The 27,062-nt window shown below is 35.3% G+C and overlaps 1 protein-coding gene across 1 annotated transcript; it reads left to right on the forward strand.

Moving 5' to 3' along the window:
- The first annotated feature begins 773 nt into the window (after window positions 1-773).
- LOC127416064 (clavesin-2-like) lies at window positions 774-26,838 on the forward strand. Its single transcript, XM_051655182.1, has 5 exons — window positions 774-1,889; window positions 4,759-4,933; window positions 17,140-17,250; window positions 20,232-20,452; window positions 25,358-26,838. The coding sequence occupies exons 1-5, from the start codon at window positions 1,501-1,503 to the stop codon at window positions 25,449-25,451; spliced, it is 990 nt and encodes a 329-aa protein (XP_051511142.1). The 5' UTR covers window positions 774-1,500; the 3' UTR covers window positions 25,452-26,838.
- Window positions 26,839-27,062: the final 224 nt, after the last annotated feature.

Consider the following 27,062-nt stretch of genomic DNA (forward strand, 5'->3'; position numbering starts at 1 on the left):
GTGGCCAATATGATAACATAACAATTAGAAGTATTACACTATACATATATTACATGTTACATAATAATAATAATAATAATAATAAGAAGAATGAGAATAAGAATAATTCCATTAATATTTACTATGATGTATTATTTTTTTATTAAACTTTATTATTTTACTTTATTATTATTATAATTAATAAATAACAATAATAACATAACATGATGATGATGATGATGATGATGATTATAAATTTTATTTTTTATTATTTTACTTTAATAATAATAATAATAATAATAATAATAATAATGACAATAATAACAATAAAAAGTATTAATAATAATAGTATTTACGCATTTTCTATTATTTTATTACTTTACTACTACTACTACTACTACTAATAATAATAAATAATAATATCAAATTATGTTGATGATTATTATTATTAATTGTTTTTATTGTACTACTACTACTACTACTACTACTACTACTACTAATAATAATAATAACAGAAAATAACAATAAAATTATAAAATAATTATTATTAACGTATCTATTTTATTATTTTACTTTAATAATAATTATTATTATAAGAAATATATTTATTATTATTATTATTATTATTATTATTATTATTATTATTATTATTATATTTTCCAATAAAAATGCACAATCACTGTTTAAAAAATGAAATAAATCTGCCAAATGCCAATAAATAAATAAATAAATAAATAAGCCAAACCCCTTTTTTTTTTTTTTTTGGCTGGGACTCTAGAGGATACAGAGCGAACGCTCTCCCCTCCTCCGCCATGTGATGACGGACGGACTGTATCACCGAAGCGATGGCTTGAAGTCACTCTCATCAGCAACAAAGCAAAGCCACAGCAGCGGCACTGACGTAAACCATCCACCACATCACCGGAACCATACGGACCGGGATCGAGACCGTATTGTCTCTTCCCGAAGGACATACAGGATGGAAATCTAGCGTTGGAGAAAGACTGGGATCGTGTGTACTGATGATGCTCGGACTCCAATTCATGCCAACATTTGCAATGCGCGTTAAATGGAGACTTATGACAAGAGATGCTGCAGGGTGCCGCATGATGATGGTAGGATAGAGTCGAGCTTATGGTGGTCGTTTTTTGATGTTTTCGGGGTGGGATGGAATGATTGAATGGATTTTGTGGTCGATTTAACGAACAAACGCCACCAGACTGATTATTGACACGACACGATATTACCGGCGCAATATCAGCCTGCTTAAGCCATACATACAATTGATGGCTGAATGTATGTGAATTATGTTACAGTTATAAAGCCACAATACAGTTAAAACTCACAAGGACTTAACTAACAGTGTCATACTCAGAACCATCTCCAAAGTCAGGTTTAGGTTTGAAAGCACTGCAGGGTGAGGGCTCTTTATGATTGACATTTTTCATAATCAAATATACTATACATAGTGTAGTATATATTATAGTTCAGTATATATAGCCTTGATCCAGTGCAAGGACAATGACTCATTTACAAGCAGGCCTCTCTCCAGAAACCCTGGAGAAAGCCAAGGTGGAGCTAAAGGAGAACCCTGACACTTTGCATCAGGATATCCAGGAGGTGAGGGACATGATCATCACCCGTCCAGACATTGGCTTTCTCAGGACAGACGACGCTTTCATCCTGCGCTTTCTCAGAGCACGGAAATTTAACCATTTCGAGGCCTTCCGCCTCCTGGCCCAGTACTTTGAGTATCGCCAACAGAACCTGGATATGTTCAAGAACTTGAAAGCCACCGATCCAGGCATCAAACAGGCTCTGAAGGATGGATTTCCTGGGGTTCTGTTGAATTTGGATAGATACGGGAGGAAGATACTTGTTCTGTTCGCAGCGAACTGGGATCAAAGCAGGTGAGGTGCTATTGGATTTTGGCTAATTGTGCGTAATGACGCGCAGTCTCCTAGCTGTCTGTTCAGCACCACTTATCATTCACTGTTCTATAGAGCATGAAGTGTACCCATTGTAGATGCGTTAAAGTTAAATGTAGCACTTTAAATTACAGTGTCCATGTTACACATATTTAATGTTACTTTTTTATATATAAAGTCTGTTTTCGAACTGGATTAGCTTATAAGTTAAAGATCTACACTGGTAACCAAAAACCTTGCCGTTGTCTCCTCAAGTAAAGAACTTCATCCAAATTCATAAGCCTACTCGAGGGAAACTATACATGTAATAAGAGTACTGTAAATGGCTTTGAATAAAAGTATCTGCAAAACAGCAAATTTGAATTCACAGTAGTAGCCTAACAATGATAAAATTCTAACTTACAGTGCATTTGGTATGTGTATGTATAGACCAACATAAACACTACTGTGTGTGACTTTAAAATATGACCTAAAGTTTAAAATGGAATCATTATGATTCACCATTTGAAACCTCTATGAACCTGATGTTTAAATCAGGTTATACCCCAAAGTTAAGAAATGATGAACCTCAGCTGAATATTCTATATTGACCTAAATATTTGGACACTTCAAGTCTCACTTAAAAATGTATGAATGTCATTGCATTAAATAACAAAATATCAAACCAAAGGATGTTTATAATGGAGATGGATAAAAGAAGTACACTTCTAACATTTCACAGAAAGAAAATGATTGGGGTTTAAATTATGAAACGAGTCAAAAATTATTTGGACCCTTTCCATTTATCAAACCATAGTTAATGTAAATAAGTCTGCTAGGATCCCTGTGCAAGTTTGAGGGAAACTGACTTTATATACATCCACTTGATGAAGTAATACCAAAAGTAATTGCTCAGAAAAGTAAAGTTAGTTCTGAGAAAAGCTCTAGCATCATTTGTGTGCAGATGACACTTGACTTGATATTTAACATCAAATGAAATGTCATATAAATGTTGCTTAAAGGGATAGTTCACCCAAAAATGAAAATTCTCTCATCATTAACTCACCCTCATGACATCCCAGATGTGTGTGACATTCTTTCATCTGCTGAACACAAATGAAGATTTTTAGAAGAATATTTCAGCTGTGTAGGTCCATACAATGCAAGTGAATGGGTGCCAAAATTTTGAAGCTCCAAAATCCACATAAGGGCAACATAAAAGTACTCCAGGCAACTCTTGTAGTTAAATCCATATCTTCTGAAGTGATATGATAGGTGTGGGTGAGAAACAGATCCATATTTAACTCCTTTTTCCTTCACTTTCACTTTCTCCTTCTTCTGTTTTTGGTGATTCACATTCTTCGTGCATTTCGCACCATACTGGGCAAGGAGGAGAATTTATTATAAAAAATAACTTAAATATTGATCTGTTTCTCACCCACACCTATCATGTCATGTCTGAACACATGGATTTAACCACTGGATTACTTTTATGCTCCCTTTATGTGGATTGTGGTGCTTGAAAATGTTTGCAACCATTCACTTGCATTGTATGGACCTACACAGCTGAAATATTCTTCTAAAAATCTTCATTTGTGTTCTGCAGAAGATAGAAAGTCATACACATCTGTGATGCCAGGAGGGTGAGAGAATTTTCATTTTTGGGTAAACTATCCCTTTAAGTATACAAATAATTTTTGGAGTAATAAAACTAAAATAATGCAAGAGTATTTCTCTGGATTTCATATACAGTTAATAAAGTTTTGTGAGAAGTAGGGCTGCACGATTATGACAAAAATCGTAATTGTCGATTATTTCCCTTGATATTGTATTCACGATTATTATTTTAATTAATGTCATTTACATTAAATTCCTTTTTGTGTGGGGAAAATTACAAGACATATTTTTTATGTAAGCTACACTTCCAAAAATAAATTTAGAAATATGTTCCTTAACGGGAGCATTCTAGTTTTGTTGCACCATTAATGAAAAGATTATGTCTACGACAATGCTAAACTGAAAAAAAATGTAAATATCACATTTTAATTTAATGGGAGTAGATATAAATGGAATGCTGTTATAGACACTTTTTACGATTAGTTATGTGCAGAAGCCGTAATTGTAATCTCGATTATGTTTCCGATTAATTGTGCAGCCCTAGTGAGAAGCATGGCAATTCAACTGTTTTCTTTTCTCGAAATTTTGGTGTTCAGTCTCAGCTCTTTAGACTGGCGAGTGAACAATGCTTAAGTCCATATCAAACAGCCTTTGAATCCACTCCAGTCGCACCGTTGCCTCAGATGGTAGGGCTCTTGGCATCCTCTCACTGGAACAATATGTGACAAGCACAAGGGTCAAGTTGGGTGCCTTAATTGCTAGATTTATTCAGGCATTGAAGGAAAAGTTCAAGAGCTTTCTATCAAAACTTTCACAAATAACAAATGTGTTTCCCAAAGTCTTTGTTCAACTGGTGGTGTAGAATGACATGTGTAGAGGTTTAAGTACTGGTATATTGACCAACATATTATTTTCCAATAGTTGTATATGAGAAGGCACTTTTTTGCCTGCATGTTTCATTACTTGGGATGCACATTTAAAATACTAATTTCAAAGGTATAGTTCAACCAAAGTGAAAATTCTTTCATTATTTAGTCACCTTCATGTTGTTGCAAACACAAATGGTAGCCTCAGTCACCATTTACTTTCATTGTATAGAAAATAAATATGCAATGAAAGTGAATGGTGACATTCTGCCATACAGGTTTGGAACAACAAAAGGCTGAGTAAATGACAAAAGAATTTTAATTTTTGTGTAAACTATCCCTTCAGCAGTTGTTTGGAAACCTCCCTAAAAGCTTGTGCTTATCTGCAGGTACACTTTTGTGGATATTCTGCGAGCTATCTTACTTTCTCTGGAGGCAATGATAGAAGACCCAGAGCTACAAGTAAATGGATTTGTCTTGATCATTGACTGGAGTAACTTCACTTTCAAGCAAGCTTCCAAGCTAACTCCAAGCATGCTGAGATTGGCTATTGAGGGCCTGCAGGTAACACGACTATCTGTTTCTAATCTATTCTTTCTGTTTATACTGTATAGAGTAAACAAGGACTTTAAAATGCATTCTTCAAAACTGCACATTCATTCAATCTTTTCTCAACTAAACCATTATCTCTTGTGGCCATGCTTCAGTTGAAATTATTGGAAGTGGTCTTTGGTCTCAGAAGCTATGTATTCAGTTGTATCACTAACATTTTGATATGAAACATAGGAACAAAGAATATACGATGTTTATGAAGCCTTTATATGGTTTTTCAACAATGAGTTTTGAATGCACAAGTCAATTCTCACAACATGTCTAAGGTCTGGCATGCAACTCTGAATGGCGCAAGCTGATAGGTTCTTTGAACACACATGGTTTAAGCTGATAGGTCCATTGTCGTGTAATCGGGTAACCAATCAACTTGCATTTAAATTTGCTCAGATCGCAAGTAAGCCGGTTTCACTGCAGCGCACTGCAAGTTTTTTCTCTGAACCCTCCACCTTCCCAGCTCCATAATGCCTACTTCTGCTACATAGGGATTGTATTTATGCCTAATTGTGCAGCAGCATGTCCACATGCTTAACTCAGTGTGTCTGTGTATGTTCTGGCAATATATCTAGTCTGCCAAGACCAATATCCTATCAATATGTCATACCCACATTAACATGCTAAATCTTTTAGAGAGGTTTCATGACTGAACTGCATTTGTGGTGCAAAGCAAGTGCTTGTACAGAATTCCTCTCACATTAAACATTTGCTATTCTCTTTGTGAGTTACATGAACAACAGCTGACTCGATCTAACTAGAAATTAAGAATGAATATTATCATTAATTTATGTTACAGTTTACTCATCTATGGTGTAGTTTAGTGTTGAACTTAAAGAGACACTGTATTTTATGTGTTATAGACAACTCCTGTCTTTGGTTGCATATGCAACAGGAGGCATTGCATTGGGAAATTTTATAACCAATAATTACACTGCAATAATTTTTTGTCAGGTAACCTATAATGTGGTAACGTCTAAATTCACTGGTTTTGTTCATGTAAAAAATGTTATTTAAAATAAATAGTTCACCCAAATATTCTGTCATTATTTACTTACATTCATGTTGTTCCAAACCTGTATGCCATTCTATATTCCATGGAACACAAAAGGAGTAATTTTGAAGAATGAACTTATTGCTCTTTTCCATACAATTACAATAAATGGGGACTAGAGCTTTCAAGCTTCAAAAAAGGATGCACAAACTCCATAAAAGTATCATAAAAGTGGCCCACAAGAATATGTATGCTTTATTCCATGTCTTCTGAAGACAGATGATAGTTTTGTGTGAGGAATCAAGATGGCGCTGAGTAAATTGACAGAATTTTAATTTTTTGGGGGAACAATTCCTTTGATTGAATAAACATGACAAGTTACACCAACAAGATCAGGATAGAGGTAAAATACTGTTACTGCGTGTGTAATTGTATTCTATGGTAATAATATATTATTGGTGGTTTAACCACATTATATGTGTTAGTAACATCTGAAACAAACCATTTTATTACATTTACTGCTTCACCAGATTTGAGCCTTTCCATTCCTTTTCAACCTAATGAAAGAGAGGAACATTCTGGACATTTATTTCCACTGTAACAGCACCATAACAGATAACTGAGCAGCAATCAGCCATTGTGTTGTAAAATGGTCACTGTCCATTTAACAAGAGCAAATCTGCGCATAGACATAGTCCATTTTCAGAAGCAGCCTCTTGAAACCACTCATTTAGACATCGCTCCTTTGTGGAGAGCTGGGGTCTGATATGACATGTAGGCAGTTTGGAGAGAGTCCTGTTGACTGAATATTAATGCAGGTCCATGATGAGCCCTTTCCACATTCCAGTGTCTCTTCAGGCAGATTAGCCGGTGAATAATTGATCGCTGCCATTAGCAACTTGCATCCAGTATGTGCTGTTCACATTGAGTGGGGATTGCTTTTGTAGCCGTTTGAATAGGGAAAACAATAGCATAGATTGAGGGAAAATAGCTACAGCTCATTAGTTACAGTTCAAACGAGCGCACAATAGCTAGCTCGTCAACAGAAGTCACCATTTACATGTATAAATATTTACACACATGCAGATTACGCTTTTTTTATTTTTATTTGATTGGCATGCATCTGGCTTCTAAAAGTTTCAAGAAGAAAATTTTCTACTGTGTGACTTCTAGGATGAACAAATGCATTTGGGGAGTAGACATGAAATTTCAAACAGTTTCAACAGTGTCATGCAGTGTCACATGCTATGTTTCAGTAAAAACGGTAAAAAGAGGTAACCTGCAATTGTTACCGAAATAATATATATCTAACTGGTTCTGACCCTTAAAAATGTGTTTTGTTGTAATTTGTAACTTTGATTTTCAGTGTGTTTTAACCTGTTAATGACAGGTAGGTTCATTAAGGATACATTTGTGTATTTAGTTACATTTATTGTGCATTTGAATTGCGAAATTATCAAACAATCTTAACCAATACCTCATTTGAAATCACTAAGACTCTAAGAGAAGTATTTTCAAATTGTAGCTTTTATGACCTCATATTAATTAAAAAGACCACATAAAATGTTTGTACCTTTAAAAATGTATTTGTCATGCTAAAGGATGATTTAAAATGAACTAGTGAAGTCAGGGCGATTAAAAGGGCAAAAGAAAAAAAAATTACCTTTACCTAATCCTTAAAAATTATATTCATTAAATATCTTACACTGGTGGTAACCTGTAATTGTTCTCACAATGATCTATTTCTACTTGATCTATAACCTAATGTAGTCAAGTTGATTCAGTCAGATATTTTAAATATATACATACAGCATACACATTTATAGATGTATGCTGATGGCATAGGGTTTTCTAAATGCTTATAAGTCAGCAGAGAATGCTAGAATGACAGGTGTGAGGTCCTACGGTTCAGTGTTGTGACACTGATAGACCTCAGTATGTACATTGAGTCAATAAACATGACGTTTAGTGCTTGAGGGGAATTCGTCCAGCTCTGCAACCCAAAAGTGCAGGGTCATGTGAGTATTACATCAATTAGATGATGGCATTGGCAATATGGAAATCTGTCTGTCTTTTTCAACAACATATGGAAGAATCAAATATTATATTTTGTGGTTTAGTGCTCTCTTCATTAGATTTCCTGTGTGCCTTTGTGAGTATCATAATAAATATTTATGAATACATATGCAATGAGTAAAAAAAAAAATTCTCAGATGTTTCCTTTCTTAAAATTACGTTTTGCATAGGAGGCCAGCTAAAATTTGGTATCTGTATTGTTGGCCTATCGATTAAAAATGTTGGTGATTTTTTTGTTTGGGCCAAGTCATACGATGTCTAACAATTTCAACATCTTGTACGAATTATAACAAGTTGTCATGATACTATTTTGGACTAAACAGGCAGGACAGAAACATCGCTAGACAGAAAGCAAAGACAAGGATAGAGTGGATACAAGAGAATACGAAATAATGACTATTGTAAAACTAGAATCTGTTGCTATTGAAAATACTTTTGTGCAAGAAACTATCATGTGCGTTTTGGAAGACTCTGGTTTGCAGACCATAATCGATTTCTTGAGGTTGGAAGTGTTTAATGTTAGTTTAGAAAAGAAACAGCTGTCATATACCTTTCCCAGAAAATGGTGGTTGAAAAGCACTCTTGATGCACAGAAAATGGCTGTTCTTAGCTAAATCAATAGAAAGCTGCATAGTCCCAAGTCAAATAGAACTGAGAGAAAGTGGGCCTGCTTTTTCTGGAGCAGTGCTTTGTTGTTGCAGCCTCTGTTGTTTGCTTCTGTGCTTTGGACATGCCTTTTGTCTCTCTAAGTCTTGAGAAAAAACCCACGCTTTGCAGCCAATCACAATAGGCCAATCTTCCCCATCCCACCCCATGCCGAGTTTCCCTGGCAACCTGTCCAACCACCATGCTATGCGCCCTCCAGATGGGCTGTGCTCACAGAAAGATGCACTCGTGTCACTCAGCCACCACGGCTGTATGTGTGCTTTATGTAGGCCATTTAAAGTGTCAAAAACACAAGTTCATTTTCCTGACAGATTGACGTGCATCACATTTTTTTTTTTTTTTTTTGCATTCCAATGAAAAGCTATAAAGCAATTTTCACTGCACTATAAAGTTTTTTTTCTGAATGGGATTTATGTAAATTCCATACAAACTTTGATGATTTTTATTTATTTTTTGTTAAGGATGGTTTTAGTTGTGTGAGCTTTCCAGTTTAGTTCAAGTTCACCTAAAAATCAAAATTCAGTCATTTTTTTACTCACCTTCATGATGTAAAAAAATAAATAAATAAATAAATAAATAAATAAATAATAACCTATACTATTCTTTTTTTCTATTGAACAGGAAAGTGTACAATTTAAAAAAAATCTTTACGCAGCTCTTGCCATACAGTGATACTTTTTTCTGAGAAGTGCCATCTCCCATCAGATATTTTTGCATCAATTTGAATGTTTTTGCCTTTCTCTCTGGCGCTACTGACAATACAGTAGCCCTGAGACATGGGCTCTTGTCCCATGGAAACCAGGAAGTAATTGCGTTCACATATGTAAATAATGATGAGCACGGTTCGGAGGTTGCATTTTCCCTCTAAAATTACATTTTTACTCCACTGAAGTTTAAGTTTGGGGTTTGTGTTTGAGTGTATGATTTAGAAAATATGCATTCCTGTGGACTGTATTACATAATTTACAACTAAAAATCTCGCTTTTGGCACCGCCCTATAGACATTTAACCCAGAAACTGGAGCTCAAATGTGGGATGAATCTTTTAGAACACAGCGATTTATGTACTAAAGTACAGAATAAAAGTGGTTGTAAATATAAATATTATGTTTAGCCAAAGAGGCAATAGGGCCTACTTTGTTCGTCCAGAAATAGCATGCTTTATGTCTTGTTGACTGAAGTACATCTGCCCATCATTAAGGCAGAAGGTGAAAAGTAACTCATAGCAACTCGTAACAACAGATGGATTTAAAGCCCTTCCAGTGAAGCACCAGCATTACACCTTTATCATGAGTAATGTCCTTTGTATCAGTCTCAAAAGCTGTATTATAAAATGTAAGTCTTCTTAATTTCATTCCACTGTCATCCAATTTGCTCATTCACTTTTTCAACCCAAAGATTTAAAGAGATTATTCCCCCATAAAATGAAAATTCTGTCATCATTTACTCACCCCTATGTTGTTCTATACATGCATAACTTTCTTTCCTCCATGGAACACAGAGGATGTTAGGTCGAATGACAGCCTCAGACTCCATTCACTTTGATTTTATAGAAAAAAAATGCAATGAAAGTGAATGGTGACTGAGGCTGACATTCTGACTAACATCTCCATTTCTGGTTCATGCAAGCAAGTTTTTTCATTTTTTGGTGAAGTACTCCTTCAAAGTTCCTTCCTTACTTGAATTGCTATGTGCTCAGGGTAGGGGTGTGCAACGAAGCAGATTATGTTTTTATCTGTATCTATTCCTATTTCAAAATTATCTGTATCTGTATTCGGAGAGAACCGGATATGGGAGTGGCTTAAACCATAAGTGCATCAAAACTAAATGAAACGCCCATTTTTAAATGTTATTCTATTACATTTATAGTTTCTATAAATAAAATATGCCTTGTATATGCCTATTCAAAATAATAGCTTAATAATTATTATTATTGATATGCTTTTATTATTTCATTAAATTAATATTTTATTCTTTTTTTCTTACCATATGAAACTGAATATGTAGGCTACATTAACTGTGGAATATGTTGTTAACTTTGGATTCTCCTTGTATTTCTGACATTAATATCTGATGAAACAACATTTTCGTTTATGTCTGTGCATGTACAGTATAATAACGTTATTCTGGAGGCACAAGGTTTCAGGCAATTGTTAAATGTCAAGCACACATTTTGCAGCAAATATTAAATACAAATGCAAACATTAAAATAAATTAAAATAAATTAATATAGCATACAAACAGGTAAAAGTCCCATGTAAGTCTATCGGGAATTTTACAATATACTCAAGGCTGATTTGTGCGCACATATTTTAACATAATGTGGAGGACATCATTATTTATTTAAATTACATGTGCAGAAATAGCAAAATGCAGTGGAATAAATGGCAAGAGTGAACCTCTCTAGTTTTTTCAGAAGAGAATAGCTGAAAATATTAATAATAATAATACATTTTATATATTGCCTTTCCAGAGCTCAAGGACACGTAACATTCTCAAAAATTTAGTTCAGTTTAAAGAAAAAGTTAAAAATAAAAATAAGATCAAGCATGTTTCATTTTCTTCATATCAGATGAGCAGGAATATTCTGAATAGATGTTCACTCTGTGGAGCATTTAAACCTTTATGGGGCATTTTAACTTTTTTTTTTTTTTTTTTATTAAAGTCTTAGCCAGATAATTACCTGAATTGCTAATGTGGGTATAATTGTTGTCAACTTTAAGAGACAAGCTCCGCTGTGAAATCATCACTTCATGTCAGGAGGTTACATCGCACTTAGGTTGGCTTATAATGAATACATTCCATGTCAATCATTACATGTGAATCATGAGATACATTAACATAGATATTTCAAGAAGTGGAAAATGTATGTTATGTAGTATCTTAGTTAATGTTACTCACGACAAGCTCCAGACACTCAATAATCGAGTCGAGACCACGGCCATCCGATTTGAAATCACATTGTGCGCATTTTCATTCATACGGTTTACACTTTAGTTATATTTGCTTCACAGACTCATAAATTAGTTGTAATTTTTTATATGTTTTATTTAAAATGCCGCTTAATCCTTGTGCTTCTTGGATAATCAGTCAAACGATTTATTCCATTATTTATTTTGAATTTATTATTCGTGCCTTTCTGAATATTGCCTTACGATATTCGACTTCGGGCACATCCCTTGCTCAGGGCATGAGGTTTGTACAATATTTATTGTGCCAGCATTATTTTTCCTATAAGCAAATACAGGAGAGAATGATCCAAGGGAACGAAGAGCTCTAGTCAGGCAGAGGTCATGGATTATGCAGAGTTGTATTCAACAGAACGACTTGCACAGGTGATGGCTTTGCATCTCTCATGTCAATTGATTTGACTGGCCCATCTGGATATTAAGGCCTGCCATCTCTCAGAAAGCAAAGAGCTTCTGTGCTTCAGGTTTTGCTGAGGAAACTGCACTAGACATATCTGGGCCTGCAGGAAGGGAGTTGGACTAATTGTTTTGCTCGCTGTAAAGTGGCACAGTTATGGTTGCGCTCTGTTTATCGCTCTAGTGTGGGGCTGTTCTGATCTACAGTGGAGTTGTGGTGCTAAGCCCAGTGGTCTGGATCTGGCAGGAGTAGATAAAGTCTCCTGTAGAGCTTCAGTTATTGGCATAAGCAGTGGCATTTGTCAGGGTTTGAAGCTTCGTTTTACTTTGCTTAGTTATGGTGAATTTGTCTTAGTGCTAGATTGAGCATTGCTAACTGAATGCAAACTGTTTGTATGTTAGTCTGTGCTACAGAAAGCACGCCTGTACTGTTCACAGGCCGGTGGTATATTTAATACACAAAAATAGCAAGAGCCAGGTAAAATTTGTCTGCTATGCAATTTCCGGGATTTGTGGTGCATGGAAACAAAGTTACCAAGCTGCTACAATGAGTGCTCCAGTGCTTCCAACTAGTCTGCTGGATTGGCGAAAGTTAAAAAAATCTGTGGCATCAAATCATTGAAAGATCATGGAGATTTGTTTGTGAGAGTTAATAACAAGAAAACGAGATATCGTTATTTGCAATGTTATCTCACTGCAGGTAAAATGTCCACTGAGTGGTGCTAAAAGCAAGTTAAAATTGCACCTAAACAGATGAGGTTTTTAAGGTTAATGCTCTGAGTTTTAAATCAACAAAACGTACCTCCCTACTCTGAACCTTGAACCTAAACCTAACCGATTGTGTCAGAAAAACAAGGGTTAGATGAAAGATGTAATTGCTTAAACAACCACGTCATTTTGTGGTGCTTCTATGACAGTTGCGGCTCACGTGTCAACTCGCATGCTTTTAAGGACTTGTACCCCTGTCTTTTACATTGCAAGAGCAACACTATCAGTTGAGCTGCCATGCAATATGATCACATTTGAATAAATGTAGTTGGTTTTGTAATGCAAATAAATGTTTTTTGATGACCTAAGATAGCATTGTGTGAGGAACAGGGCGAAAACTAAGTGTTTGAACTGATAATCTGCTGTTTTACACATGATTTGTGTGAAAAGGAATAAAAGTCAACTCCTTAATCCCATGCCAGTTTGTTATTGTGGTTTCATGATGATCAGATTGAACATACATAATGTGAACCAAAAAAAAAAAAAAAAAAAAAAATACAAAATGTTGGTTAGAGGGCTCCTTCCTGTCTAAGAGGGTGGTTCTTGGCCAAAATAAAGCAGAATGTGGACAACACTTTAAGCACATAGTCATAAGTCTGGTTATGCAAGACTATTTATGTTGGGGTCAAACAGCCACTGTGTCACTCCTCCAAAGGCTTCTTAGAAATCAGATTTCCAGAAATCCTCTCTCTATATTGTGTTCATGAAATAGGATGGCTCACTGACTCTGACTGATATGTATTATTTGGTAAAGGGACCATGATAAAATACAAGCTTTTCCTCAGGCTACGTCTTTCAAAAGGAGCAAATAGATTTTTATTTATTTATTTATTTTTTTCATTTACTTTTCTGGAGTTCAGTTGTGCATCACTGGTGATTCCTGACAAGAGTAGAGAGAGATGTTTCATGTCAAGCCACCAAAACAAAATGAAGAGACAAATCACTGGTACATCAACTTGTACAGTGCCTTAAAACAATCCCATAAAGCTCTAGGCAAAGTGAGATAGCTTTGATAAACTGTATTCTACCAGAGCTGTCTAAATCTTGTAATTATACATTGAAGATTGATGTTTTAAATGGTTCCTGATTTAGCAATGAGGCACTTTTAAAAGCAATTATCTTGTTGCACTACCCCATTTGGGTCAATGTGACCTATTTTCAAAATCTATCATACCCGCTTGAGAGCTTTGTATTCATGCAAATAAATGTTGCTACAAGCAAAGCAAAGCTGTTTGAAACACTGCATATATGCTTTTTGGAAACCCATTTGGGTTCATCAGTTGGCCAGTTCCTAAGTGTCTTTGATTTGTTTTAAAATCATGCATTCATTTAAACACATTGGCATTAACAAAAATCTGTGTTTTATAATTGCTTCCTATTGAGGTTTGGTGACTTCCTACAAAAAGCCTTTTACAGATTTGTTCTGTTTGCTTGTGACTAGTTAGGTTAGCATAAAAAATAGTTTCTATGTGTAGTTTAGTCGTAGTTAAACACTTTTGTTGCACAGATGTCTTTTGTTATTAGTCAGGTCCAACATAATACATACAGTATAATTAATTTGTGCAGTTTCCATCTTTGTGTGACATTCTAGTTATGTCCCTGACTAATAGTTGAACTTATTCAACACTGAAAAGTATCGATCATTTTATTTTTTATCTATTTGACTATTTGATGCAATATTTTGGTATTAGTTTAGGAACATGCTTACACTAGCTGTGTTAATAAACCCATACAAGGCAGAAGCCTATGTATTCAGTAGACGGCATGGCAGCTCCAACTAAGTTCAGTCCCACTAGGTTTGGATCAAAGCCCTAGCATAATCATAGGAGCTTAAAACTGTTCATTTTAAAATTTAATACTGCTTTTTCAGCATTGCAGAATCTGATCTGTGTGATTTCTCCAAAATTTAGTTCAGTTCAGTGACTTTATTATCCACAATGTGGAAATTTGTCTTCGGCTTCACCATGGACAATATAAACACCAACACATCACATAAAACAGCATATAAAAAAAAAAAACATAAACAAATATGATCCATTAAAAGTATACCTTCTGCAGGCATATTCAAATTCCCACCCACATATCTCCACACATAATACAGCTACGCATTTAATAGTCTGACTACATTTGGCACAAGTGACATCTGATACACAATGTTGATAGCCCGTGGTTGCCTAAAATGCTTCCCTGAGGGTAATACGCTTTTTGTTTTACTTTGGTATATATATATATATATATATATATATATATATATATATATATATATATATATATATATATATATATAGTTTATGATTATTAACCTCCCCTAAGTACACCAAGAAAAATCAGAGCCAAGCAAGAAGAGCATTATGTGAGTTCCCCTCCCCCTCAGCCTCTGTCCCATCAACTGTCTCACTGCAGGGACAAAGATCAATCAGATTTCAGCAGCTCACACCAAAGGTTGTTTAGGTACTCATGTTTAATGCAGCTGAGACCTTTATCTCATTCATAGCAGTGGGGTCCCCGAGCAGAGAAATCATCGTATGTGCTTACACCGCCTGCTGGCTAATGCCTTATAGCCCACCCTCTGAAGCCCTGGCCAGTCACCATGCAGTCCCACCATGCATAATATACAGTGCCAGATCTAACACCCACAAGCCTGCAGTCTTCTGTCAGACACAGGCCTGATGAAGTCAGTGCCCAGGGGCATCTTACCCGCAGCTGTCTACCATCAGCACTGTGCCAGTCACACCAAGAGCACTGTTTTGTTATGAGATCAAATTCAGAATGAGAAATAGTAAATAGGACCATATGATTAAAGTGCTGAAGCCATACAGTAAAAATAGATATTTTTTATGTTTTTGATACACTTTAAAATATGCCAAAAAATGCAATAATTGTTCATTTTGATTTTTTAAGTATTTTTACAGACATGTATTTTTATATATTCTAGCCATTTATCATTTAAGTCATATATAAAAAAATCAATGACATGCATCATATTTTTGGCCTTTGTAAATAAATAATTATGTTTGGCCAAAATATATAAATATAATTCTAATTATATTTTAAAGTAATATATTTCAGAATAGAAAATAGTTTATTTGCCCCAGTATTCTGAAATGTTTTTTGTTTTTTTCTTTCTGGTACATTGTTAAAAAATGAAGCCAGTTATACAGAGGCTACATTACCACTTTAAATGGTGGATACGCTCACATTCTTTAAAACATTTGAAATTCTTTTGCATGTGCAAATTTTGCATGTGCAAATATTATTTTGATATTAGAAATTAGTTTTCTTGCCCTTGAAGTACATTTTGTAATACATGTGTAAGTTTAAGCTAAATATAATTGTAATAATAATAAATAAATCTACCAACAATGCTCTATACAATATTTACAATAATTTTCAAATATGTTTTGATCTGAAAAAAAAAAAAAAAAAAAAAGGATGGCAAACAAGATATGACAGTCTAATTAAAAAAATAATATTAGGAAAAAATAAGAAAATGTTAGCAATTAAAGTTAAGACCAATTAAGTATTTGTTAATGTAAATTAATTTATGTTCTGCAAGGCAAATGTATCATGCTACAGTTTAGATCAATCAAATTGTATTAATTGGATGGAAATGATTGATATGGGCTTGAAATTAATGACTTGGATCTGAGTCAGACTCAAGTCAGTACCCAGACAGATAATGACACTGAAAAACAAATTTGCAGCCTGTAATGACCAGCAAATGACAAATATTAAATATTATCTGTATCACTGTCATTTGCTGGTTTTTAAAACTGGGGATTTAAAGGCCTTTACATTATTACTTGACTTGACTTGATTGTACTGAGCATAGCAGAGTGAAAAATGAATGCAAGACAGCATCATTATGAAGATTCCCAGGATCCTAGCAGTCAGCTTTATGATTATGGATTACTGTTCAGGACAGATTAGTGAACAGTGTGAAGTATTTATTAACTTCAGGAGTGTGATCAGGGGAAATTATGTTAAAACTTAGGTTTAGTACTCTGTGGTTTCATGAACTTCACTTCCAGGTGCCTCAAATGAGCTTACTTAGAGTTGTCTCTGCATATTAAGCTGGAATCGGAGAATGTATTTAGCATAAAAAATAAAATAAAAAATCACACTTCACTTTTATATTTTGCTATATTGTTGAGCTTTTCTCAACACAAATAAATGAAGTATAGTCATGATACTGAGAGATCAGATATGAAGTATTTACAACTTACTGTACTGTACAACCAGCGCCAGCACCTGCCTGCTTGCACAAAAATGTATTAATATTCCTTCTCTATCCCACAGGATAGCTTCCCAGCAAGGTTTGGAGGAATCCATTTTGTCAACCAACCTTGGTACATCCATGCTCTGTACACAGTCATCCGGCCTTTCCTGAAGGACAAAACAAGAAAAAGGGTGAGAGAAACTTTTCAGGCATATTAGAACCTGTGTACACCTCGTATTATGATGTGTTTTGGGTGATCCGATCACATGCCATGAGGTGAAAGCTGCAGATGAGAGGTGAGAGCTGCAGATGTTCATGCTTCTCATAAGTGTCCCTGCATGTTGATATCAGACTCAATGAGGAAGATCTGTGAAGTTCTGACGCTTGTGTATATATCCGCTTTTTAATTTTCAGATCGGATGGTTATTTCCTTTCAAAACCGCTCATAACCAGCAAAGTTTAAACTCTTGTTTTAGAGCAGCAGTTGATTGACAAGTGAGGGGTGACACTTTGCTGCTGCCGGGATGCATACAGGACAGATTAGCGTTCAGATGCATTTTTGACTACAAACGTATGTGGTTTTTGTGATCAAATCACAAAACGTTTTAGATCCCGTTTAGACCTGTATTTAGCCCTAACCACATGTGATCCGTTCACAAAAACACATCTTAATACCAGGTGAAGGAGGAGTTTTGACTATATATGCCTATTGTTTACTACTCTACATCATTCATTCATTCATTCAGAATGAATATCAGAAATAAATTAAAGTTTAATAAAAGACTCTTAACCTCTTAACAACGGGTGGGTCAAAAATGACCCACTTGCGTAATTATTTACATTTAATTAATGTTTAATGCATGTTTAAACTGTGAAATTGTAAACTAATATTGACATCCAATATATCATTTGAAAGATCTTGGTCTCAAGATTTGATATTTTAAAGTGATTTTGACAATCGCTAAGTTACAACAATAAGATTTTATTAAACGTGTCAAGAGTGAAAATCAAAATACAGAAAATGAAACCGGAAGTTCTGACCTTAATTGTCTTCCAGCCAAACACAGATGAGCACAATCCTATAAACTTCGGTATGCTTTTCATTCCAAGTGTCCAGTAAATAAAATTTTTTAGTCCAAAAATTTACAAATATGAAGAAATATTGATCAATCTGTCTTTGTTCAGGTTTTCTCTGCAAAATCTTGCACTCGATGTAGTGTTTCAGTAGCAAAACTCCCAAAGACGATATTTGGGAGGGTCTTACGAACAAAATTTTCTGTGCATTTGTGATTGGATTGTCACTCAAAATAGCCAATCAGGGCAGTCAACATGAGTGATGTAAAGATTTGCGTCATCCATGTTTGTCTCTGGATAAAGCCGGCCAATGAAAAGCTAGATAATTTTTGACTGATGGGTCGTGTAGCCAATAAAAAGATGAAAACAATGATTTAAGGGTTGTTTATATCCCTGATGACAATTCGCGAAAGTTCAGAATGGAAAACCGTGGACTGTGTTTGTTTATGTGTGCGCTTTTATGCACGGTGTGCAGTTATAACGTGTTACTGCTGTACTGTTGACAAAGAACTCAGCTTTTGGACCCGCGATCTGATCCAGCTCCTCAGCTTCAGTCACCATCGCTAAGAGTTTGGAGAACACATACTCCCGACTGCATTTTTTCATCAAACCCCCTGTTCAACTGCACATCCAGGGGGCTCGGACATGTCATTCAAGCCAAGATGACATGTCCAAGGCTTCGCTCACCGTGAGTTAGACCCTGGAGCACATGCACTCCCAATGCATTGACTTAGTAATTTTTTCACTGCTTTTGCTTAGCCGTTCACCCAGGGCCTTTAGCCTCTGCCTCAAGAGGAGGCGCCACCCTCCTCAGCTTCAGTAGCCTTCACCGTGGGCCTGGAGGAACCGCTCTTTCGGACTGGATTTTTTTCATCAAACCCCCTGTTCAACTGCACATCCAGGGGGCTCGGATATGTCATTCAAGCCAAATTGAGCCACCCTCCCCGGCTTCGCTCACCGTGAGTTAGACCCTGGAGCACACGTGCTCCCAATGCATTGACTTAGTAATTTTTTCACTGATTTCTTTTGCCGTTCACCCAGGGCCTTTAGCCTTTGCCTCAAGCCGAGAGGCGGCACCCTCCTCGGCTTCGGTCTCCATCACAGAGGGCCTGGAGGAACCGCTTATCCTGACTGCATTTTTTTATCAAACCCCCTGTATGACTAAGTCAATTTACATTTGTATGGGGAAAAAATTAACAGAACAAAATTTCCATTGCAACATTTCAAATTGTAATGTTCTTTTCACATTGTTTATAAAATGCATAAATAAATATGGAATGCATTATAATATATTCCCAACTAATAAAAAAATAAATAAATGATATCTTCATGTATATTTAGTTTTTTTACATTGAAATATAAACAAATTGTGTGTTTTGAACCACTTTCAACATTTGGTTTACGTAGTTACTACAAGTGGTCTATTGGCTCCTCCAAGTGACTTTTTTTTGGAAGTACACTTACATAAATCATTATGGAACAAAGAGTTTTGATCATATCGACTTCAAAATTGTGTCAGACCTTCATCAGACATGTGTCTTTGTATCAGATATGTTTTTGGGGCACTGTGCATAGGCTTGCATATTTAAAAATAAAAAAGTATTTTATAAATAATATTTGCGGTCACTATTCAAAATATTTGAATAGCTCTAACTAATTTTTTTTTTTATACTAAAATTATACATTTTTATTCTTGAATAACAAATGTCTAAGTGTCTACTTTCAAATGAGCCCAAGTTTGTGTTTGTAGACCAAATGGTTCAAGAACTGGAAGAGTTTTACTTTGGGTATGTCGTTTTCAAGCTCATGCACAAAAAGAGGCCGGATGTTAAGGTTAAATACAGATCATTATTATCTGTTTGCACACGATGATAGATTTATGATCATGTGCTAAAATTATTAAAATATATAAATTATTTTCATATACAACAATAGGGAAATTGCAACAAAATACACAAGCTATAGAAATTAGTGAAATCTACTGTGCAATAAAAAATAAAAGCAGCAGCCCACAATTAGCTTGAATCAATAACCAGACAAACCAGCATGACTAGCAAAGGGTTTAGTGAAATATAATAACTGCATTTTGTTCATTTAGATTTTCATGCATGGGAACAATCTGAACAGCTTGCACCAGCTGATCTTGCCTGAGATTTTGCCATCTGAGCTGGGTGGCATGCTGCCACCTTACGACATGGGCACCTGGGCCAGGACATTGCTTGACCACGCATATGACGAGGAGACGGACTACTGCCCCGAGTCCTACACCTTATCTGTCAAAGACCTGGAGAAAGATCTGTCCCCAAAAACCATGAAGAGGTTTGTAATTGGTGTTGTGGTTTTAGTGTGAGATCGTCATCATGACTGCTTTTACTCTTTTATTTATCTCTTTATTTTATTCTTTGGCTTTTCTGACATCTTTATACTAAGAATAATGGAGAGAGAGAGAACAGGAAATGATAGGGGAAAGGGAACTTTGCAAGCCGGACTTAAAATCTTGCTGCCCACATGCGCACCATAGCACAATATTGGCAATATCTCCAACACTTTTTAGTTTAGTCTAGTGCTCACTTACACAGAGGCATGTGAGGTCACCGTACTCAAACAAAGCAAGTGTTTAATAATGTTTCTTTCTGTTTTTTGCTTTTCATTGATACTTTTACGTAAACCTCACATACTGACTTCAAGGTGAAGTGTGAATTTTTTATGTTAAAATACTTTAAAGAAAATAGATTAAAATAGATTAGTTTGATAGATATGAGTGCCGGGTCGCTAAAGACCCGAGGAAGGTCATGTTTGGAAAAACGCCTATGCATTTAAGGGTTAACAGTACAGCTTATTAAATGACATGTTTTGGTGGTTTGTCATGACAGGACATTAGCTTGTTTGCAGTTTTCAGTCAACTAGAAAGCACAGTGTTTGTCAGAAGAATTACATTTTTAGAACATTTTCTCTTGGTTACTGTGCTCAGCAACCAGCTCTCTGCAGTCTCACGATTAAATGCAGCACTTCTTAAAGATGTGCATTTTTGCGGCATTATGTGATTGATCAGGGGACTTTGTCAACTCAAGGAGCTCTAGGAATGTATCGTCTCACTGATCTTTTCCAGAACTAGGTGTCTCGATTTACTGGGTCATGAAATCAACATCAGGCAGTGGAGTCACGGCCGTGAGCGCCATTCAGTTATGTTCTGCCCATAGACGCAAGCATATAGAGCGTAAAAACACATGTGATGGTTTACTTGGGGTAGACATCTCACTTCCTCCCCTGCCTATTGTATAATAGAGCTTTCAGGCTGGACGTGTGCACTGCAGAGGTGTGACCTATTAAATGTAGCCCTGTGTGCAGTGGCTTATTCAGAGCTCAAATGTTTTGTTTTTTTGCAAATCCATCTGGTGGCACAGTATGGCGTCATTTTTATATCACCAGAACTTGAATTTGAAAAAGACTCTGAATTCATGATCTCGAAAAATGACTGTAATTTGATGTTATCAGAACATTTTTGCTGTTCATTTTAAATATTTGAAAATATTTTGTGTGAATAAACCTCAAAAAAATTCAGGTTGTGAAATTCAAGTTTTAATTATTCAAGTGGTGAATTTCAGGTCGCGCAATTCAGGTCTCAGTATTCAGGGGCTAAAGGCCCCCATAAAACACATAGTTTTTCTTAAGTGGTGCGAATAAAGTTAATATGAAGAATGTTCATGTCGGTATATGCTGGTGAGCCGATGTTTGTCACGGGCAATGCACGTGCGCAATCTCCGACGGGCGATCTTCAGACGTCGTAGCGGGGGTGCCGCACTTTCGGGTGTGTTCACTGGCACTTGAGTAACGATTTTAATCAGAGTAGTCAGTATTGCATAAAGCATGCTACGTGAACTAGATATAAGATAAACAATATACAGAAAAAGAAATACTATTAAAGATTATGTGGTAAAAATTAGTAGTAGAGGAAAAGGGGAAAATGGAATGAACAATATACAGTATATATTAAGCTACTTACATAAATAGAAACATGGACATACAATAGGGTACAACGGGCCTAAAGGCCCCGTGGGGTAAAAGACACTTTTGATTTGATTTTCTCCCAAAACACTAAACAGCAACAAAAACTACCACAAGGCCTACTTTCCTTAACACCTGCATGTCACACTGCAAAAATATTCCTGATCTACGATATGCAATAGTTTGATATTGAAGTCATTTGATCTAATATTTAATAATTTTTAAAATGTTGCACATTTATGTAGCTAATGAGAATCCCTGAAATGATTACATTTATTTTTAGACAAAATACTTATTTAGCATTTTCAGTTTTGTTCAAGATGAATAAATCAAAAGTTTGTTAAGTGTCCAATAAGTGAAGTATTTGGGGTAAAAAGCCCCACTGTTGCAGGGGCTAAAAGCCCCCATAAAACACATTGTTTTTCTTAAGTGGTGCGAATAGATTTAATATGAAGAATATTCATGCCGGTATATGTTGGTGAGCCGATATTTGTCGTGGGCAGTGCGTGCACGCAATCTCCGATGGGCGATCTTCGGACGTGCGGGGGTGCCGCACTGTAAGGGGTGTTGATCTATCTCTCTTGGGCTAATTTTGTATTTTTTCTTTTCTTTTCTTTTTTTTTTTTTTGCTGTCATTTCACGGGTGTTTTTCCATTTGCCATTGAATTCTCTCACTGATGGTCAAAAAAAGGCTACTTTTTTATTCTTTCAATGCCATACAAACAAGATGTATTACTATTTATACATAGTCACAGAAATATTATAATTAACACTGCCAGACAGAATATTTTTACATACATTTCAGTTCCTTTAAAACTTTACATGTTTTCAATGCTTTTTTGTTATTTGTTTGTATACGATGCAAAGTCATTTATAAAATGAAAAAAAATTTGGTTTACAAAAAGCCCATTTTTGCTTGTGTATGTGGTATATGCAAGTTAGCTATAGAAGGTATCCTTTTTCTACACTACCCAGTGAGGACTGTTGTGGAATTGTCAGATTTGTATCACTGACATTTCTGCTTCCTAAGGCAGTAATAAAACAAACAACAAAGTTGTAATGTTTACATGATGCTGTGAATTTCCACTCCTTATTACAGCTTTGAATGTCACTGTGCTGCAAATGAGTGTGAGCCCAGAGATGTCCGTTCTTAAAAAGCTAACACCTACATTCTTCAAAAGGTCAAATTATTCAGAGCAATTAAAACTTCACTTCCTCATTTTGTCTGCTCTGGAAAGGTCACATGGACATCATTTTTTTTTTTTTTTCAGTTTCTCTTGTGTTTTTTGTTATGGGGCTAGTTTGGAATAGTATGGCTCCTTGGTGTCCCTCAATTGTGGAATAGCTTTTTGCAAGTCATTTTGTGCTTTGTGAAAAAAAAAAAAAAAAAAAAAATTTTTGAAAAAGAAATGTAAAAGTATTAGGTAGAATGATTTATTATTCTCAATATAGGTCTTGTGTTCTAGTTGGGTAAAGCTGAAGCATGCGATTCCACTAGCTACACCAAACAGAAATGTCAGTAATTACTGTTTTCAAACAGGTTTCCCGAACACTCCCCCCATATGCCATTAGTCGGCATACAGGTAGCTCCAAACTCACACCTTTGATTGAGACAAAGTTTTGATGGTGCCACAGTGTTTACACTTCGAGAAAATCTACCTACATGGCTTACTGATAGTTGTCTCTTCATATTTCAACATCAAACAAAATAGAATAATAATGAAAACTCAGCTGGACTTAAGAGAGTTACTGTCCAGCTACCATCAGGCGAAAGTTAGAAGTGGCACTTTGGCTGCATCTTTATGCCACACAAGCAGATACCATTTTGGTCAGGAAGAAAGGTCCTTCGTTTGTCTGTTCACATCTTGTAAACGTTTAGATGCTTAATTTCTGTAATGATTTAGTTATGCTGAAATATTTATGTTTATATAAATATGATGGGTATCATTTTGGGGTCAGTTTTTATTTGTAGGTTACATTATTGAATATGGTTCACACTTACCTTCCTTTGTGTGTTTTGGGCTAAACCAGGTCTATTTAAAGGATCCTTGTTTCAGGCAGCATTTGTTTCAGGCAGCATTTTTTTCATTTGTGCTAACTTTTTTTGCAAATATATATGTTTTTAAAGAGTAAAATATTTGTTCAAATATGTTAAAATGTCATAGCTAGCTTTTCACAATCCAATCCCAATGGATAAAATCAAATTCCCCCTACATTGAATCCTAGAATAGTCAATTTTCAGAAATATAAAACATTATGAACGTTAAATGCATTTTGAATATTGTTTCTAGTTACATTTACTGTCCAGTAGTTGTCTCCCTGCAAAATATTATTTCTTATTGAATTTTCATGATTACAATCATGGTTTATACTGTACATAAATGTTTCTGTCAGAGTAAGACGCCCCAGATCTGGGCATGATGAATGATAGCACACTGTCCTCAAAGCTTCTTATGCCACTATGAGAGGGCTGAATCAAAAGTAGGCCAGCACAGAGTACAAAGATGTCATTTCCCATTACACATCTTTCCCCTTTAATGATTGTGACATGCACAGCACTGTACAACGCGTACTACTTTGAGTATGTACCCTACGTTGCAGTGAGGTCCAAAAGTCTGTGTCCAAACTGAAAATGGGGGATTCAAAACTCATTTAAATCTGGAAATAATTGCGTTTTAGGATTATGAAAATGTAAAAAATAAAAATGTTATGATATTTAAGATTCAGAACTATTTTTATGCCACAAATCAAATAAGCAAATATGTGACATTGACCATGTTGCCTACTTTGCACATATTTCCAAGCTTCAATTGAAGCGCATACTGTAAAACGCTAATTGGAACATTCTTAGAACATGAATCATCAGGTTTTGCACTAACTTAAGGAGTCCATTCCAGCCCGAGTGCATGCTGTTGAAGCATACCAAATACTAAGAATTTCTAAAAATGTTCACTTTAACTTTTCACTCAATTTGGTATTCTGCTCATATAATTATAGTGTTTAATGAAATAAAAACAAACAAAAAAAAAAAAACACATTATATATTGTATTATAATCAGAAAATATATGAGAAAATAATGCAAAATAAAAGGATTTTCTCATGTGGTCTCAGACTTTTTGGACCTCACTGTATATACATGTAGCATTTTTCAGCTGTACAGTATCTTTGGCCAAAATCTGATTCCTTTGGTTGCACTCATATTTTGTTTACACCCGCAGGTCCCAGTCTGTTGTTGAGCCCGGTGTCCTGAAACGACCAGAAAAAGTGAAAAGTGAAGAAGAGAACATGCAGCCGCTCCTTTCACTGGACTAAAAGCTCTTAATTCCCCAGGCAACAAGGAATTGTCAAACCCCATACACTGGGGAGGAGCACCCTGTTCCCATAATGCGAGAAAAAAAAAATGTACAAAGAAATGAAACATTAAGAAGAGGATGAAATGCAGAGAGATGTACAGCTTCCAGATGCATTGTTGAGAGCTGCCATTTAAAGTGATATTTTTGAAGCAAAGAGCAAAAGGCAGATGACCGTATGTAATTGTCAAGTGCCAATTAAAATCTGTAAATACACTTCAGTTCTAGACGTGAGATTGAGAGAGTAATTGTGATATGAAGCTGGAAAGACTGCTGTGATATATCCTGTGTGTGCTTCTTGTGATTATTATGTAGAACATGGTACTTTAGGATGGGTAATCATGCTTATAAAGATTCACAAGCTTTGGGGTTTCCAACATTTATAATCCCAAGATCGGGAGTTGCTCAGGAGTTTTGGATGTGAGGGAGTATTTGGAAAACGTAGAGCTGTTGATAGCGTTAGACAGACATATGCTGCTTCCATTTAAAGGAATGTCACCTCAAAAAATTCATTATTCAAAATTCAAAAAGTCATTATTTACTCACACCCAAAATTGCATACCTGTTGAACACAAGGGGAACTAAAAAAGGACAAGAAGAAACCAAAATTTTCTTCTGTACAATGACAGCTCCAAAATAGGACAAGATAAAATAAAAAATAAATAGTTGTTATTCACTGACCATCTTCCCATCTGCTGAAGCTCACATCTAGCCCATGTTCACATCCAGAAATAAACTTTTATGGTGCTTTTATGGTGTTTGAAAGTCACTATAAACTGTCGTTGTATAGAGAGTGTATAGAAAGATTCTTAAAATGTCCACTTTTGTGTTTCAACAAAAAAAAAAAAAAGAGTAAGTGGCTGTTCACACTGAATGTCCGCACTGTTTTTAAATTGTTTTTCGATGTAAACGTGCTAGAAAAGAGGTGGGGAACGTCTGGCCTCAGGGCCGTATTAAGCCCGCGAGACAATTTTACCCTACCTGTGAGGTCATTTGAGAAATAATTTGAACAGCAAAAAATTGCCTTGATTTCATTAACTGTAAAAAATAAATAAAAAATATGATTACAGATTATTTTAAATAATAACAATGCAAAATATTGTATAATAGAAAGACCTTTTAAACTTTTTTTTCTATAAGCACGTAACAGAATGTGTACGTTAATTTCAACCCGCAATCAGAAATTGCAAACAATTGTATGGCCCGCAAATAATTTTGTAAATACTCAAATGGCCCTTAGTAGGAAAAAGGTTCCCCACACCTGCGCTAGACAGACGTCTTTGATCATTGCACAATTTTTTTATTTATTGTCATTTGTACCCTTATATATATATATATATATATATACAGGTGCATCTCAATAAATTAGAATGTCGTGGAAAAGTTCATTTATTTCATAATTCAACTCAAATTGTGGAACTCGTGTATTAAATAAATTCAATGCACACAGACTGAAGTAGTTTAAGTCTTTGGTTCTTTTAATTGTGATGATTTTGGCTCACATTTAACAAAAACCCACCAATTCACCATCTCAAAAAATTAGAATACATCATAAGACCAATAAAAAAAAAAA

Source organism: Myxocyprinus asiaticus, chromosome 25, assembly GCF_019703515.2.
Source record: "Myxocyprinus asiaticus isolate MX2 ecotype Aquarium Trade chromosome 25, UBuf_Myxa_2, whole genome shotgun sequence".
NCBI classification, from domain to species: Eukaryota; Metazoa; Chordata; class Actinopteri; order Cypriniformes; family Catostomidae; genus Myxocyprinus; species Myxocyprinus asiaticus.